Source organism: Tamandua tetradactyla, chromosome 11 (assembly GCF_023851605.1).
Source record: "Tamandua tetradactyla isolate mTamTet1 chromosome 11, mTamTet1.pri, whole genome shotgun sequence".
Lineage (NCBI taxonomy): Eukaryota > Metazoa > Chordata > Mammalia > Pilosa > Myrmecophagidae > Tamandua > Tamandua tetradactyla.
Window position 1 is genome coordinate 28,126,140 of NC_135337.1, and position 18,105 is coordinate 28,144,244.

Genomic DNA, 18,105 nt, shown 5'->3' on the forward strand with positions numbered 1-18,105 from the left:
TAATCAGGAACAGATGAGGTTCACATGCCATTGGTTCATGTCCACATCAATAGAACTAGGCACCTTCACCTAGCCAAGTTGACACCTGAATCTAACTACCGCATGTCCACCACTTGTCAACTTGGCAACTACATGCATCACCTTAAACAATATTAAAGTACAAAAAATTCTCTTCCAGCTGTGGACCTATGAATCCCAAAGCAAGTTATCTGGCCCCAATATGCAAAGGAGGACATTCACAGGATACAGGTTTTCCTTTCCATACGGAGAAATTGGAAGGAACACAGGAGTCACAAGACTCAAACAGTTCTGAAAACCTGCAGGGCAAACACCACTGGATTTCAAAGTCTGAAAGTCATTTATCCCTCAGCTTTAGAAAGTGGCAGTCCCACCCTTTCCAAGGGCTTATGCAGTGGCCTGCCTCTTTCCAAATCAACCTTGGGGGACATTGAGGAAACCACCTTTTTCTCAGCTCCACCCTTTCCAAGCATCAGGGCCTCGCCTGGGCTCTCTGCCATTTCTGGGGCACACACTCAACCCCTCCATGTGGTGGCAGCCAGGCTCTCCCCAGTCCCCAAGGAGTGTGCTGTACCTTTTCCAAGGCCTGAGGCGGCACAACTCTTCCACTGCGATGAGGTGGGAGACTCACCCTCTCCATGTGTATGGGTGGGTCCACTCTCCTGGCTGAGGTTTCTTGGCTTCAGACTCAAGCTCCCATGGTTCTCACTCTGCATACTCCAATTTGTCCCTTTTATGTCCCCCTTTGTCTAGATTGGCAGAGGTTTCATTTACACCAGCAGTCTCTTCAAGCACTCCAGGACTTCTCCATCACTCTCTTCACAGTTCCTCCAAAACAGTTCCCATATCCATCCAAAAAACTGTTCCAATGTGTCTGGTGTTTGCAAACTGAAGCAGCACCCCACTTCTCTGGGACCAAATCTGTTCTAGTTTGCTAGCTGCCAGAATGCAAACCAGAGACAAATTGGCTTTCAATAAAAGGGGGTTTATTTAGTCAACATACAGTTCTTCAGAGGAAAAGCAGCTAACTTTCAACTGAGATTCTTTTTTATGTGGGAAGGCACAGGGTGATCTCGGCTGGCCTTCTCTCTAGGCCTCTGGGTTCCAACAAACTTCCCCAGAGTGATTCCTTTCTGCATCTCCAAAGGCCTGGGCTGAGCTGCGAGTGCTGAGATGAGGTATGCTGAACTGCTTGGGCTGTGTCACGTTGAGCTCTCTCATTTAAGCACCAGCCAATTAAATAAAAAATCATTCATTGCAGCAGACACACCTCCTAGCCACCTGCAGATGTAATCAGGAACAGATGAGGTTCATATGCCATTGGCGTTATGTCCACAGCAATAGAACTAGGCACCTTCACTCAGCCAAGCTGACACCTGAATCTAACTACCACAGGGTGTTTCCAACAATGAACTACATAAACATAAGTTTAGAGGTTTGGAAAGATTCCTCAAAGCAGATAGATTCATTTTTAGAAAATCAGTATGCCCTTGAGCCCATATTTTTCATGTTCAAAGTTTAGTAGCAATGTAGCTTCCCATAGGTTCTATTACTGTGGTCAGTTCTGACTCAAAAGCAGTCATTGGGGCAAAAGTAAACTACAGTTTGTCAAAATGTTAACTTGTTTTGAAAACAGCATCGTTCTTACAGATGTTCCTACAGATTCACAACCATATTCAGTGTTTTGTAGCAGTGTAATATGGTAAAGAAGGTATTGATGATAAGGACTGAAATTAAAGATATTGCCTCTAAAAACAAAACTACTGATGGGATATAGTTCTCGAGAGGAAGGATGAAAGGATAAAGCAACATAACACCAGGTGATCTGAAGAAATTGAAACCTGTGGTCTAGATTATTTGGTCAAAATCAGTTTAGTCAAAAATCATATGGTGAAAATCAAACTGATGAAGCATTAACAAACTGATCAAAACTGAAGATTCCATTCACCAAGGTAGTTTTCATGCACTGTTGGCAATTTTGCAATCTTTAGTCATCTTTTATCTATTTTCATAATATGGGGGGATCTTTTTTACTTCAAGTTCATTTTCCTGTCTTAAAAAGTTTACAATAATGGAAACAAAAAAATTTTTAAATCAATTCAGACTTTTGGGCATCAAATGATACATCAAGCTATCACTGATTTTGCATCAGTCAAAATCTCAATAGTATGTTCATCTTATATAGTAGTATCTGTGCAATTATTTTAATGTTTGTTTTATCTTTCATATAAAACAAGTTGAAAACAGCAAATTAAAAGGTCAAAAATAGTACTAATGAGCAAAAATCTCATAAAGTTAACATAACTGAGGTAAATGTGGAGTACATTGGCATGCTAAGAAAGATGGATGTACAGTTTCTGTCATATAATCATTCTTTCTCAGTAAGGGGTTCCATTATGAGACAAAGAACAAAATTAAGGAGTATGTAAGCAATGCTAGAAACCTATGATAAAATATTGTTTGATAGGAAAAAGGTATTGGGAAATGTTATAATATTTTTAGCTTTCTGGGACTAGAATGGCCCTTTCAACATGTATGTCTATTTTTCAACTTTCTAAATTTGACCTCCTCACATATTTTTAGAAACACACACATTTTAGTTTCCTGACTGCTAAATCAAATACCATGCAATGGGTTGGCTTAAACAACAGGAATTTATTGGCTCATGGTTTTAAGGTTAGGAGAGATCCAAAATCAAGCCATCATCAAGATGATGCTTTCTCCCAAAAGATTGTGGCATTCTGGGACTGGCTGCTGGAGAGCCTTGGTCCATGGTTCTTCTGTCACATGGCAATGCATATGGAAGCCTCTCCTGGTATCTCCCTTCTCAACGAGTTTCTTCTGGTGTTCAGCTTCTGGCTTTTCCCTCTGGCTCTCTCTCTGTACATTACCTTCCCTATAAGGCCTTCCATAATAGGAGTAAGACCCATCCTGACTCAGCTGGACCACACCCTACCTGCATAAACCTTATCTAAAGCTCCTTTTATAAAAGTTCATACCCAAGGAATGGATTAAGTTTAAAAACATGTTTTCCAGGGATACATAGCTCCAAACCACCACAGTCTGCTCTCTGGACCCCCATAAAACATGTTCTTTCCATGTGCAAAATGCATTCATTCCATCACAACATCCCAAAAGCCTTGTCATTTCAGTAGCATGCTAAGTACAATGTCTCATCAAAATTGGTTGTGGGTATGGTTGTTCTGAGGCACAATTTCCTGTTTGTGGACCTGTGAAACCCAGAAATGCATTATCCTCTTCCAGTATACAATGAAGGGACAGGCACAGGATAAACATTCCCATTCCAGAAGGGAGAAATTGGAAGGAAAACAGGAATCACAGGTCCCAAACAACTCTGAAACCCAGCAGGGCAAACTCCATTAGATTTAGGATCTAAGGGTCACCTATGGATCAGTGTCTCATCCTCCAGGCCTGATGAAGCAGCAGTGGCCATTGTCTTATCGAACATGGGGTGAACGCTGCTCTCTCCAAGCGGCGGAATGGTGACCAGGCTCTCCATGAATACCAGGGCACAGGCTCCACCCTCTATAGGCATTGGGGTGGCAGCACTCTCCCTGAACAACAGGACACAAGGCCATACCCTCCAAGTGGCCAGGATTAAGTTTAAGAATATCTTTTCCCAGGGTACATAGCTCTATATCGTCACAATATAATTATAGGGTGGTGTTTTTCAGAATTTAACGTGCACACAAATCACCTGGGGAGCTTATTAAATTGTAGATGCTCATTCAGTAGGCCTGAGTATGGCATGAGATTCTGTATGGCTGACAATTCCCAGAAATAACTGATGAAGTGTGGTCCATGAACCACACTTTGGGTAACAAGGTTACAGGAGACTTAGTGTATATTTCATGCGCAAAGGTACAAACAACATTGCAAAAGAGCATTCAGTCCATAGGGCACCAAAATGACCACTAGATGAAAAACCAGTAACTGAGACTACTAAACTCAATATAATTGACTTTAAACCAAACTGTCTTCATTTATATTGTTCTGGGGCAAATGTTATATTTATGATATGCTACTGAATCTTACATTTGTTAACTAATTGAATTTATTTTGTATAAATTCCTCCTTTCAAATGTACCTGTAACAAGAGCAAAAGAGACACCCCTACTCACATGTTTGAGACACCAAGGATCTCTTTCAACATGGCCCAGAAAGACTCTGCAAACGAGACCATCTCTACATGTCAAAGGCGCAGTCACACCAAATTCACACCAGATCAGCTGAAAATCCTCATAGACACTTTCAACCAAAAACCTTACCCAGGTTATGCTACCAAACAAAAACTTGCTTTAGAAATTAACACCGAAGCATCTAGAATCCAGATTTGGTTTCAGAATCGAAGAGCTAGACACTCATTCCAGGGGACAGAACCTGAGCAGGCCTTCAAATCAAGCCAAGCCCACAGACCAGATGCCCCTGCAGTGACTCAAGTTAGAGAAGCCAGGCGGTGCCGGACCACCTATACATCTTCCCAATTATGCACTCTCATCAAGGCTTTCAAGAAAAACCCTTACCCTGGGATTGATTCCAGAGAAAGACTCGCTAAAGAAATTGGGGTTTCAGAGGCAAGAGTCCAAATTTGGTTTCAAAACCGAAGATCTCGATTCTATGACCAAAGAAAAAGAGAACCTGCTGAGATCCGAGGAAAAATGAGAGACAAGGCACAAGGTCTCTGAGAAGAGAGAGTTCAAGCCACAGAAGCTACACAAAATGTCACCAACCTCACTAGCAACGGTTTTACTTCTCTGGAGCCAGAATGAGGGGTCATAGAAACAAGTTCAGTGTATCAGATGTCATCATCCTGAGACCCAAATCTATCTCACTCTTCCTGGGAATGCACTCTTCCTCTGAAATTGCAAGTTGAGCATTCTGGAAATGGTAAGCAAGACTTCAGAAGGCAGAAACAAATCCAAGAGGCATGTCACAGCACTCCTCACCCAGCTTGGATCTGGAGTTCAGCAGAGTTTGAGGACAGTGAAAATAAAACTAGCACATTTTTAATCATCACAGTAAAAATTGGTTCAGACAAAAATCATCAGTGGATGTAAAACTCCTGAAACGAATGTTTTTTGAAGAACAAGATATACATTGTCTTAGAGAATTTTACCCATGGATTCCTTATTGATTACAAAAGGAAATTTGTATCGGAGAAAACTGATAGACTCTACCTTAACCAAGTGCTCGGAATTTGCTTTATCAGCAATAACACAGACTGAGCTGAGGTGCCTCCTGATATGAAGCATCTAAGAAAGACAAAACATCCTTTCTGTGGTATTACTGCCAAAAGTGCACATGCTTAATTTAATCACGAGGGAACACCAGACAAGCAAAACTAAGTGACATCCTACACAGTAATAGACCTGTACGTTTCAACAATGGATTGAATAATTGCAATAAAGATGGAGCGATAAGTATGCCAACTCAGGAAGCCTCCTGAAGAGCTAACTTCTATAGGTAGAATGTGCTGCCATTTATGTGGGGAATGGACGCAAATTCAGAGATCTTGTTATGCTTACAATTTCTCTCCAAAGATGTTCAAGAAACTGGTAACATTGATTATCTCCCTCTTTTCTTTTTATAAATGTGATTTTATTGAGATATATTCATACGCTATACAATCCATCCAAAGTATACAGCCATTGGTTCACATAGCCGTGCATTCATCACCTGATCATTTTTGGAACATTAGCATTACTCCAGAAAAAGAAATAAAAATAAAAAAGAAACCCCAAGCATCCCATATCCCTTACCCCTCCCTCTTATTGACCACTACTACTACAATAGAGTTAACTAAGACAGTGTTGATTAACAGAACAAAATATCCAGAAGTAGATCCGTAGCCACATGGGCAATTGAAATTTTTTCCTCAATATAGTTATACAATCATTATCAAGGAGCAGGGATACTGGGTTACAGTTCAACAGCTTCAGGTATTTCCTTTTGGTTATTCTAAAATACTTGACACTAGAAAGAAATATCTATATAATGAGGCAGTAGTCACAGTCGTTTGTTAAATCCTAATTTCTCAGTTACACCTCCATGTCACATGAGTTACCTCTTGGGAAGAGAGGTGGAAAGTTGAAGATAGAACTGTTTTTTCACTTTAATCTTTTTTCTTTTTTTATACTTTTGTAGTACCGAACGTACAACTCAAAATTTCTCATTTTTACCACTTTCAAGTGTACAATTCAGTAGCATTAATTCTATTCACAGTATTGTGCTACCATCACAAGCATCCATACCTCAACTTTTTCATCTCAAGCAGAAACTCTATTAAGCAATAACTCCCCTTTTGCCACACCTACTACCCTCCCCCCACCACCGTGGCTCCTGGTGACCTGTAATCTGTCTATGAAGTTTGCTTATGTGTATTTCATATAAATGAGATCATACAGTCATACAATGTTCTGGCTTATTTCACCCAACACGAAATCTCCAAGATTCATCCATGTTGCAGCAAGAATTAGAACTCCATTCCTTTTTATGGTTGAATAATCCATGGCTTGTATCAACAATATTTTGTTTATCCAATCTTATATTGATGGGCACTTTGGTTGCTTCTACCTTTTGGCTATTGTGAATAAAGTTGTACAAATATCTGTTAAAAAAAAGAGCAAAAGAGAGGTAAGAAAATTCAATGATTTCCTTTAATACCCTTTCAAACAGGCTCCTTCCTCAGATTTTCTTTATTCATTGGTTAATGGTACCACCATTCACCCACCTACACAGGACAAAAACCTGAAAATCATCCTAACTTTCTTTTGCCTTTATCTTCTATGTCCATACAAAGCATTAAATCCACTCAGCTCTATCTCCAAAATTTATCTAAAATCTGAGCACTTTTTTCAATTCTATCCCAACCAGCCCACCATCTTCCCTCAAGGTAACCACTGCAACAGGTCCTTAACTGGTCTCCCTGCAGTAAAAATGATCTTAATGAAATGTAAATCAGACATCACACCTGCTTCCAATGACTTCCTACTGCATGTAGGAAAATAAATTCTCATGATGGATATGCTGGTTTGAAAGGATTTATGTACCCTAGAAAAACCATGCATTAATCCTAATCACATTTTGTAAAGGCAGCGATTTCTTTTAATCCCTATTCAGCACTATAATTTGGGACTTGATTAGAGTATCTCCACATAGATGTGGCACACCCAACTGTGGGTATTAACCTTTGATTAGAGGGAGATGGGACTCTACCCATTCCAGGTGTGTCTTGATTACTTTAGTGAAATCCTTTACAAGAGGAAGCATTTTGGAAAAGGCTTGGGATTCTGAGAGAGCAGAGAATGACGACAGAATGACGAGAGCCACAAAGCAGAGATCCCATGCCAGAGAACTTTGGAGATGATGAAGGAAATCCCCAGGGGAGCATCATGAATCAAAAAGCCTGGAGAGGAAGCTAGCAGATGTTGCCATGTTCACCATGCGTCTTTCCAGTTGAGAGAGAAACCCTGAATTTCATCAGCCTTTCTGAGTGAAGGTAACCTCTTGTTGGTACCTTACTTTGGACATTTTAATAGACTTGCTTTAATTGGGACATTTTCTCGGCCTTAGAACTGTAAACTAGCAACTTATTAAATTCCCCTTTTAAAGCTATTTCATTTCTGGTATATTGCATTCCAGCAGCGAGCAAACTAGAAGAATGGATTATAAGATTCAACAGGACCCATCTCTCTCCAAATTTATTGTTATACATGTACTTTCTATGTACCATCTCATACACCACTCTCTCCCGCCTTCACTACAGGCCACCCCTGCCTCTGACTTTTTCAAATAGGCCACTCTTCTTCAGACCCCAGGTCCTTTACACTTTTTCCTTCTTCTTGGAATGCTTTCCCTCCAATGTCCCTCTGGTTTATTCCTTTTCATTCTGGTATTGGCTCAAACGTCATCTCCTTATAGATAGCCCTAACTGCCTGTAGTATGATTAGGGAGCCAAGGCTTTTTGCTACATCATGTCAATACACCTCTCCACCCCTGGGAGGGAGTAGCTACAATTGAGTTCAACCACGTAGTTATTGATGTCATTAATTCTGCCTACATAATGAGACCCTATCTAAATTTCAGGCACTCAAAGCTCCAGAAAGTTTACATGATTGAGAAAATACATTGCCAGGACGGTGACACATTCTGACTTCACATGGAGAGGATGCAGAAACTTGCCTTTTAGACCCTCCCAGACCTCATCCTATGTATCTCTTCTTTTGGCTTTTTATTATTTGTGTCCTTTTACTATAACAAAGCTATAGTTAAAAATACAGCACTTAATTAGTGAGTTCTTTGAGTTATTCTGGCAAATTATCAAACCTGAGGTGGTAGTGGGATCCCCAAGTTTGTAGCCAGTTGGTCAGAAGTGCAGGTGGTCTGGGCCCCCAAAATAATGACTGGTGACTTAACACTCGCTTGCCCTTAATGTGAGGAGTCTAATTGAATTGTGTTACTGCTGTACTTGCAATTGATGTCAGAAGATGTTGTGGAATCTGGTAGAAATTTTTAATACTTATATACCACCTTACTTAAAATAGACCACTCTTCTGCACCTATCTTACAATTTTGTTTGTGACTGGGCCTAATTTTAGGATGGGGGAAATTGCTATTAATTATAAAAATTTAAGAATTACATTTAATAACTTTCTTTTTAATAAAAAATATTATAATTACTCTGGCATTTTTTTTAACCCTAGCCTGCTTTTATGGGAGGAAAATTCAGAAATATACATTAAAGTAACTGTGTAGCTCAATGAGTTATTATTATGAGTGAAATGTCTAAGAAATTACCACCCTGGTCAGAAAACAGAACATAACCATCTCCCCCTAAAACACCCACATGCCTCTTTCCAATCACAGCCCCTCCCTTTCCCCTAAAGATAACTTCCATTTAATTTTTATTATAACCTCTTCATTGCTTGTCTTTTAGTTTTGTAACTTAAGTATGCATTCCTAAATAATTTAGTGTCATTTGCCTGTTTTTGAACTTTTCATAAATGGAATCCTACAGTATATAATCTTTTGTGTTTAGTTCATGTTCAACATTGCTTTTTAAGGATGAATCCATATTGCTGTACAAAGCTATAATTCATTCAGCTTACTGTATGGTATTCCATTGTATGACATATCACAGTTTACTTGTCCATCCTATATTAATAGATGTTTGAGTTGCTTCACTTGGGGCTATTAAAAATAATGTTGACACAGCCCAGTCATCCAAGATGACAGCCTAAATGCTGCAGGGTACCATTCCCCCACAGAATCTTTGAGCAACTAGCAAAAACTGGCAGAGCCATGTTCCTCAGAACTCTGGAAAACAGTTAAAGTATTAACAGAGCAAGTACCAAATCAAGAAAATGCAGCTTTACTTTCACAATGTGACTGTGTGATTGTGAAAACCATGTGTCTGATGCTCCTTTTATCTATCTTATCAACAGACGAGTAAAACATATGGAATAAAAATAAATAATAGGGGAAACAAATGTTAAAATAAATTTAGTTTGAAATGCTATTGATCAATGAAAGGGAGGGGGTATGGTATGTATGAATTTTTTTCTGTTTTCTTTTTATTTCTTTTTCTGAATAGATGCAAATGTTCCAAGAAATGATCATGACGATGAATATGCAACTATGTGATGAAAATGTGAATTACTGATTATATATGTAGAATGGACTAATCAAAAGTTAAGACTGTTTGCATTTGTTTGGTGTTTTTTGGTATTTAAAAAAAATTTTAAAAAAAGAAGAAATAGAAGATCTCAGCAAACTGATCACAAGTAAAGAGATCCAATAAGTCATCTAAAAAAAAAAAAAAGAAAAGAAAATGCAGCTTTAAAAAACAGTAGGAGAAACTCATGGCACCCATGCTAGTCCCTCCTCCACTCCTTGCATCCCAAGGTAGAGTCAGCCTGGATTCCCACTGTACGTTCCTGACCCTGTCTTGGTGGAAGCAGAGAAACCACTCTGCACAAACTGGGGTACCTGTATGTCAGCACCAATCTATCAGCATGAAAGACTGAACCAGGAAACTCATCTCTGGCTCATCCTCCCAGACCTTGCCCTGCAGGCGGAAGCAGCTTGCAGACAACTAGAGCAGTGTAAGAAACGGTGAAGTCAAAGCAGCCTGGAGCAAAGGATTACCTGCTTTAACTTATCCAAAAGAGCATTTGAGAGGGCGAGAAAGTCTACATCATAGTGGGTAGAGAGTTCATTCAAATTCCTGTAAATGGGGACGTTCCTAAGGCCACCAGCAAGCACAAGACCTGGACAAGATGCAGACTCAGAAAAGACAGAGGGGATTCTGCATTTCACCTTCACCTCAGGTTGATATTCTTGATAGGAAGGCTAAACTCTGAGGGACAGCACCAGCCAACTCAGAGCCAATTTGTGAAGACTATGAAAGGTATTTTTCACATTGGTTTGTTTGTTTTGTTAGCTCCTTACACTCAAGGAAATCTCTGTTATATCATTAGCTGGATACAAACTTAAGGAACAGGTGGTTCAGGGACTGAATCCCCCATGTGCTAATAAGCACATAAAAAGATGTTCAACATCATTAGCCATTAGTGAAATGCAAATTAAAACCACAATGAGACTATTTCAAAAGTATTAGACTGGCTGCTTTTAAAAAAATGGAAAATAGCAAGTTTAGGAGAGGATGTGAAGAAATAGGAGCACTCATTCATTACTGGTGAGAATGCAAAATGGTGCAGCCACTGTGGAAAATGTGATTGCTGTTCCCCAGTAAGTTAAGTATAGGGTTACCATGTGAACCAGCAATCCCACCTCTAGGTATATACCAAAAAGAATTGAAAGTAGGGACTTGAACAGATATTTGCATATCAATGTTCATAGTGACATTATTCACAATAGCCAAAAGATGAAAGCAACCCAAATGTTCTTTAAAAGATGAATGGATAGGGTGGGCCACAGTGGCTCAGCAGGTAAGAGTGCTTCCCTGCCATGCCCAAGGACCTGGGTTTGATTCCCGGTGCCTGCCCATGTTAAAAAAAAAAAAAAAAAAAAGAGATGAATGGGAGAATGGATAAACAAAATGTGGTTTATACATACAATGGGATATTATTTAGTCATAAGAAAGAATGAATTATTATGTATAGAACCAAAATTTTCTATAACAAAATTTAAATCAACATGTCTCAATAGCTCGTTCGAACAACCCAAACTCCTGGAGTTCAGAACAGGAACAAGGCCTTGTAATTCTGTATAGCTTAAAGTAATACCAGGATACATTTCAGACTATGGTGGGCTAATAATTTAAAAGTATTGGTAGAGTCCCTTGAGGGTCCAAAGGAAAAAATATCAATGGAACTATTACACTTTTCCATTGGGGAAACTCTGGGTACCCTCTCAACCATTGGGGACTCACGAGAACATAGGCCAAGCCCTTGATTTTGAGGCTTGCCCTTATGAAACTTATTTCTGTAGTAGAGAAGCTAAGACAACCTATAATAAAGCCGCTGCTTCCAGGAAACTTCCTTTACTGTTCGGATGTGATCTCTCTTTCTCACTAAGCCCAACTCTGCAAGTTAAATAATTACCCTCCCACTACATGGGACATGACATTAGGGGTGAAAGTCTCTCTAACAACATGGGGCATGGCTCCTGAGGATGAGTCTAGCCCTGACACCATGGGATTGACAGTGCCTTCCTGACCAAGGCATGGGTGGCGGGGAGGCATCAGTGGCTAAGAGAGATGAAGTAGAGTCAAGAGGCTATTCTTACACAGACTTCATTTAAATAGTCCTGATTGCCATGGCTTGCTAAACCCCAAGCAACATCTCTCCTGTTAACTCTTAAGAACACTTAAGGCTCAAATTGAGACTCTATAAAGGTTTTACCCACTAAGTTTGCTTTCCTAAAGGTTCCTAGGCCAGATAAATCCTGAAGACCCAGAAGGATCAGCCTCTCCAAAATTTTCAATTAATCACATCCCCCTATCCTTTAGTATCAACACCTCCTTCTCAATATGAAAAAAGTCAGAACAGGCATTGCCTAAAGATCCTTACAGATTGGGAGAAGGATCGAAGGAGGAGTTTTAATAGAGAAAATGGGATTTAACAAACAAGTATGACTGCTGAATCACTATATTGTTATTTCTTCTAGCTTCTGGTGTTTGGAGCATCTAAAAGGAAAAATCTGAAATAGTGAAATGGTAACACTTAACAAACTCTGAAATCTGTTCTGCAACTACTTGTTGAAGTGTACTTTGAAAATTGCTGCCTTTTCCTTCTTTCCTTTGTACATGTCATATTTCACAATAAAAATTTTAAAAAAAAGGAATGAAGTTCTGACACATGCTACAACACAGACGTACGTTGAAGACATCATGCTCAGTGATATAAGCCAGATTTTTAAAAGGGCAGATATTGTATGATCTCATTGATATGAAATAATTAGGATAAGCAAATGTATAATGTCAGAAACTAGAAAAAAAAATACAGATTACCAGGGGCCAGGATAGAGGTATGGAATGGGCAGTTAATGCTTAATTGGTACAGAGTTTCTGTGTGGAGTGATAGAAAATTTTGGTCATGGATAGAAAATTTTGGTGATGGTAGCATAACATAGTGAATGTAATTAACACCACTTAAATATAAATTTGAATATGATTAAAAGGGGAAATTTTAAGTCATATATATGTTACGAGAATAGAAATTTTTACAAAAAATAAAACTCATAATCGTGCCACACAATGAACCCTAATGTAAACTATGGACTATAGTTAATAGTATATTTATAAAAATATTGCTATTATAAATTATATCAAAGGACTATACTAATGCAAACTGTTAATAAGGAAAACTGCTTGTACAAGGGTATATGGGAATTCTCTATTTTCTGCATGATTTTTAAAAAGTAATAATGATAATGTTATGAATATTCTTGTGCATGTCACTTCATACATACATGCTTTTATTTCTCTAAGGTGTATACCAAAAAGCAACATTAGTAGGTCATAGAGTATGGAGTTTCAGTTTTTATAGATACTGCCAAATTGTTTCTTCAAAGTGGTTGGGTCAATTTATATTCGCACCAACAGTATCCGAGAGCTGTCATTGAGCTACTTTGTTGCCAACTCGTTATTATCCATCTTATAATGGCCAGTGGCTAGTGATATCTTATTATGGTTTTAATTTGCACTTTACCTGATTAAAAATGGGGTTGAACACCTTTACATATGTTTATTTTGGGGGGGGGGCATTTGGATATTCTCATTCGTGAAATATCTGTTCGATTCTTTTGCCCATTTTTCTATGGTATTCTGTTTCTTTATATTCTGGGCATACGGTGTATCAGTTATACATGTCCAAATACCTTTTCCCATTCTGTGGCTTGCCTTTCTATTATCTTTAATGATATCTTTTGATGAACGGAATTTCCTAATTTTAAGGTGGGCCAATTTATCAGTCATTTCTGTTAAGATTACTGCTTTTAGGTCCTGTTTAAGAATAGAACCTGAAGGTTAAGAAAATATTCTTCTACATTTTCTTCTGCAATCTTTGCCTTTCATATTTAAATCTATAATCTTCCTGGAATTAATTTTTGGTATGATGTGAAGTAGGGGAAAAATCCATATTTTTTTTCCATGTGAATACCCAGTTGCTCCAGGACCATGTATTGAAGGGACTGTTTTCCCAAGTGTGATTCCTATAACTTCTTTCTTCAACTCATCTATTGCACTTGTGCACAATTGATGGATATTAAAAAATTAACTGTAGATTATCAAATTACTGTAGAAGTCAAATTGAAGTGGTGACTTCAATTATAATTGCTATTCTAGATACAGTCTTGTTACTGAAGCAAATGAATCCAGTTCTGAGTACTTGGTATCTAGCTCTGGATCCAACAAATGCCTTTTTCCTCTAGATCAATTTGCAAGGATAAATGGAAGCAGCTTGTTTTCACCTAGCAGTACAGCAGTTCACTTTCATTTCAGGACACTCTCTTACATGAGGACTATATCAAATCTCTGGCTCTGTGTCATAATTTAGTATTAAAGCCTTCATTCATTTTGACATCCCACTGAATATCATACTAATTGGTCCTCATATGAATGGAAAGTAGTAAGTACTGTAAATGCCTTAGTATGGCACATATCAAGGATGAGAGACAAAATCTATAAAAATTCAGAAGTCTACCACCAGCTTGGTGAAGTTTTCAAAGGTCCAGTGATTTGAGGCATCTCAGGATATCCTAACATGAAAATTGTTCCTCCTTGTGCTCACACCATTAAAGTTTAATGCTTCCTAGGCATCTTTGGATTCTGGAGGCTATATAGTCTATATTTGAATGTGATGCTCTATCTCACTTACTGAATAACTATTGGAGTTGCCTGTTCAGGGTGCAAGAAAAGGCTACAAGGCAAGCTACCCTGCTACTTGGACCTTATAACCCGGAATATCCAGCGGTGCTCAATGTAGTCATGGCCTGTGGGCATGCTGTGTATGGAACCCCTAGCAAGCCTATTGGCTTTAGGAATTTAAATCAAAACCAGGCATTCTTCTGAAGATCAATTTCCTACTTTTGGAAAAGAGTTTCTAGCTGCTACTAGATCTTAGATGAGAAAGAACCCTTGACCATATGACCAGATCTACTTATCATGAACTGGGTATTATCTCTGTGCTGGTTTGAATCTGTTGTGTACCCCAGAAAAGCCATGTCCTTTAATCCTCATTCAATATGCTGGGTGGTATCTTTTTTATTGTTTCCATGGAGATGTGACCTACCCATTGTAGGTGGTAACTTTTGATTAGATGGTTTCCATGGTGATATGTCTCCACCCATTCAAGGTAGGGTTGCTTACTGGAGCCCTTTAAGTGGAAACCATTTTGGAAAAAGCTTCAGAGCCACCAGAAATGACAGAGTCCCAGGGAAGCCATTGAAGAGAAAGCTAGTACATCTCATCATGTGACTTTCCAGCTGAAAGAGAAACCCTAACATCATCGGCCTTCTTGAACCAAAGTATCTTTCCCTGGGTGCCTTAGATTGGACATTTTTATGGCCTTGCTTTAATTTGAACATTTTCACAGCCTTAGAATTTTAAACATGCCAACTTAATAAATTCTGCTTTATAAAACTCATCCCATTTCTGGTATATTGCATTCTGGCATCTTGCAAACTAGAACAATCTCCTCCAAAAATAAAAAATTGGGGCATGTTCAAAGAAGTGATAAACACAAGATTGGTTTCCGATAAAAGCAAGTTGCATGATCAAGTGGCTTAGATATTCTATAGCATCTACTTCTACTGCACAGTTTCCTCCTCAATCCACACCTATGGTCTCTTTGGGAGCACCAATAACTCATTAGCTAAGAAAAAAGAATGCAGGCTTGGTTAATGCATAGTTCTTCTCACAATATGCTTCAATACCTACACTCCTATCTGGAGTGTTTATGAAAGTTAGAAACGAAGATAAGTTTTCTCAGTAAGCAGCACTTCGAGCAGTACTTCTGGTTGTCTACATTATCTAATTAAGGAAATGGTCAAAGGTGTAGATCTGCATTATTTCATGAGCAGTAGATAACAAGTTTCTCAGGTTTCTTGTTTAAAGAATAAAATCAGATTGGCAACAAGAATATGTGGGGCAGAGTAAATGAATGGGCATCTCAGAAGAGGCACAAAGTTTCAGAATATTTGTGCTGATTTGAAGCTGTTATGTCTCTCAGAAAACCCATGTTCTTTTAATACAATCTTGTAGGGGCAGACCTATTGTCGGATGGACCCTCTTGATTAGGTTGTTTCCATGGAGATGTGGCCCCCACTTATTCAAGGTGAGCCTTAATACTTTCCTGGAACCCTTTAGAGACAAAACTCAGAGCCAACACAAAGAGCAGAGAGATGAAACCAAGTGAAGGATGTTCATGGATCTGCAGAAGCTAAGAGAGCAATTTTGAAACCAATGCAGGAGAGAAGGGCCAGCAGACATTGCCATGTAACTTCTCCTATGACAAAGAAACTCCTGATATGATCGGCCTTTTTTGTGAAGTTATTCTCTTGTTGATGCCTTAATTTGGACACTTTCATGGCCTTAGAACTGTAAATTTATAACCTAATAAACCCCCTTTGTAAAAGCCAAATCCGCTTCTGGTATATTGCATTCTGGCTGCATTAGCAAATTGAAAAAATATTTCTGTCCCATGTGAAAATTTATCAAAGTGTAGCCACTGCAGAGAAAGCCTTCATTAATCAATGGAAAAACCACTTCATCCTTTAGATGTCAGTCAGCCTCTTTTCCTAGCACCCAAATGCTTGCTCAGTAGGCTGATAGTCAAAGTAAATATGGCAGCAAAGATGGAGGTTTCATAGACTCAACAACTTGAACTTCCCCTCACCAATACTAGTCTTGCTATGGTCACTGCTGAGTGCCCAGCCTGCTAAAAACAGAAACCAGTGCTGAGGCACCAATAGGGCCTCATTTCCTGAGAGGCACCAGTCACCTGCTGGTTAGTTGATTATAATAGATCCCTTCCCTAATGGAAGGACCAGCAACTTATCATCACTAAAATAGGTACATATTTTTATATGGATCTAAAGTCACTGCCTATGCTTCTGACAGTACTATCAACCATATTTTAATATTACAGCATTCTTTACAATATAGCATCTGAACAAGAAATTTATTTCACAATAAAAGCAATAGGCCCATGACTATGAAATTTGCTGGTCTGACCATGTACCTTATCACCTAGATAAGGTGTACTGATTCTGTTATGATGCCAACTGGCAGACAAGACCATGGGAGATTAAGATGTTATCATACAAGATGTAGTAGGTTTCACATGAGACAGAAATGTTCTTTCATCAAGTGTAACAAAGGTACCATACTAATGCAAGTTTTTAATAATAGGGTGGTATTTGGAAACTCTGTATTTTGCACATGATTTTTTTTTGTTAACCTACAACTTCTCTAAAAATAAAAAAAAAAGATTAAGTCCCAATTTCTCATGAGAAACAATGGAGTCAAGAAGGCAGTGGGATGAAATATTTAAAGGGCTGAAAGAAAATAATTTCCAACCAAGCATTTGCATCTGGCAACACTGTGTTTCAAAAATGAGGAACAGATTAAGACAATCAGATAAACAACAGCTGAAGGGGTTTGTTTCCACCAGACCTGCCCTACAAGCAATTCTAAGGGAGTCCTTCAGACTAAAAGAAAAGGACACCAAACAACAGATAGAAGTGGCATAAAAAAACAAAGCTCTCCAGTAAAGATAATCATATGCATAATTATAAATACCAGTACTGTTGCATTTTTTTGGTATGTAACTCCACTTTTTACTTCTTATACGTTGTAAAATTCAAATACATAAAAAGTAATGATAAACCAATTATTTGGGATAAAATGTATAAAAATAAAATCAGTAACAATTAAGTACAAGTACAATCAAAAGGTGGAATGAAGAGCTGGAGAAACAGTGTTTGTATGTGCTTTTGAGTTATGCTGATATCAAATCAAACCTGTTTGTTACAGATCTAAGATGTTATTTTAAGCCCCATAGTAATAACAAAGAAAATATATTAAATATATATATATAGAAATAAATGTAAAAGGACTCAAAATGTTACCCTAAAAGAATAAAATAAACATGAAATGGAAGTTTTGAAGGTCAAAAAGGGAATGAGACTTAAAAAGACCAAATAGCAAAATGACAGAAGACAGTCCTCCATTATCAGTGATTAACTGTAAATTGATTCAACTTTCCAGTCAAAAGACACAGATTGTCAGAATTGATAAAAATTATGACCCCACTATATGCTGTTTAAAGAGACTCACCTTAAATAAAGAGATACAAGTATTTTGAAAGCAAAAGGATGAAAAAATAAATTTATGAAAATAGTAATCAAAAGAAATCTGTGTTAGCTATTTTGATATGAAACAGATAGACTTTAAGTAAAAACCTGTTAAAAGGAGCGAAGAAAAACACTGAATACTGATAAAGGGGTCAATTCAAAAGAAGACCTAACAAGTTAAGTATATATATATACCTAACAGCATAGCACAAAAATATATAAAGCAAATACTGACTGATTTGAACGGAG

At 38.2% G+C, this 18,105-nt stretch overlaps 1 protein-coding gene across 1 annotated transcript; it reads left to right on the top strand.

Annotated features, from left to right (window-relative positions):
• Positions 1-4,190: 4,190 nt before the first annotated feature.
• On the top strand, positions 4,191-4,724 carry LOC143649095 (double homeobox protein A-like). Its single transcript, XM_077119349.1, has one exon. The coding sequence runs from the start codon at positions 4,191-4,193 to the stop codon at positions 4,722-4,724; it is 534 nt and encodes a 177-aa protein (XP_076975464.1).
• The last annotated feature ends 13,381 nt before the right edge of the window (positions 4,725-18,105 follow it).

Bases quoted from the DNA above. Each gene is read 5' to 3' on its own strand.
- LOC143649095 (XM_077119349.1), top strand. From the start codon at position 4,191: ATGGCCCAGAAAGACTCTGCAAACGAGACCATCTCTACATGTCAAAGG.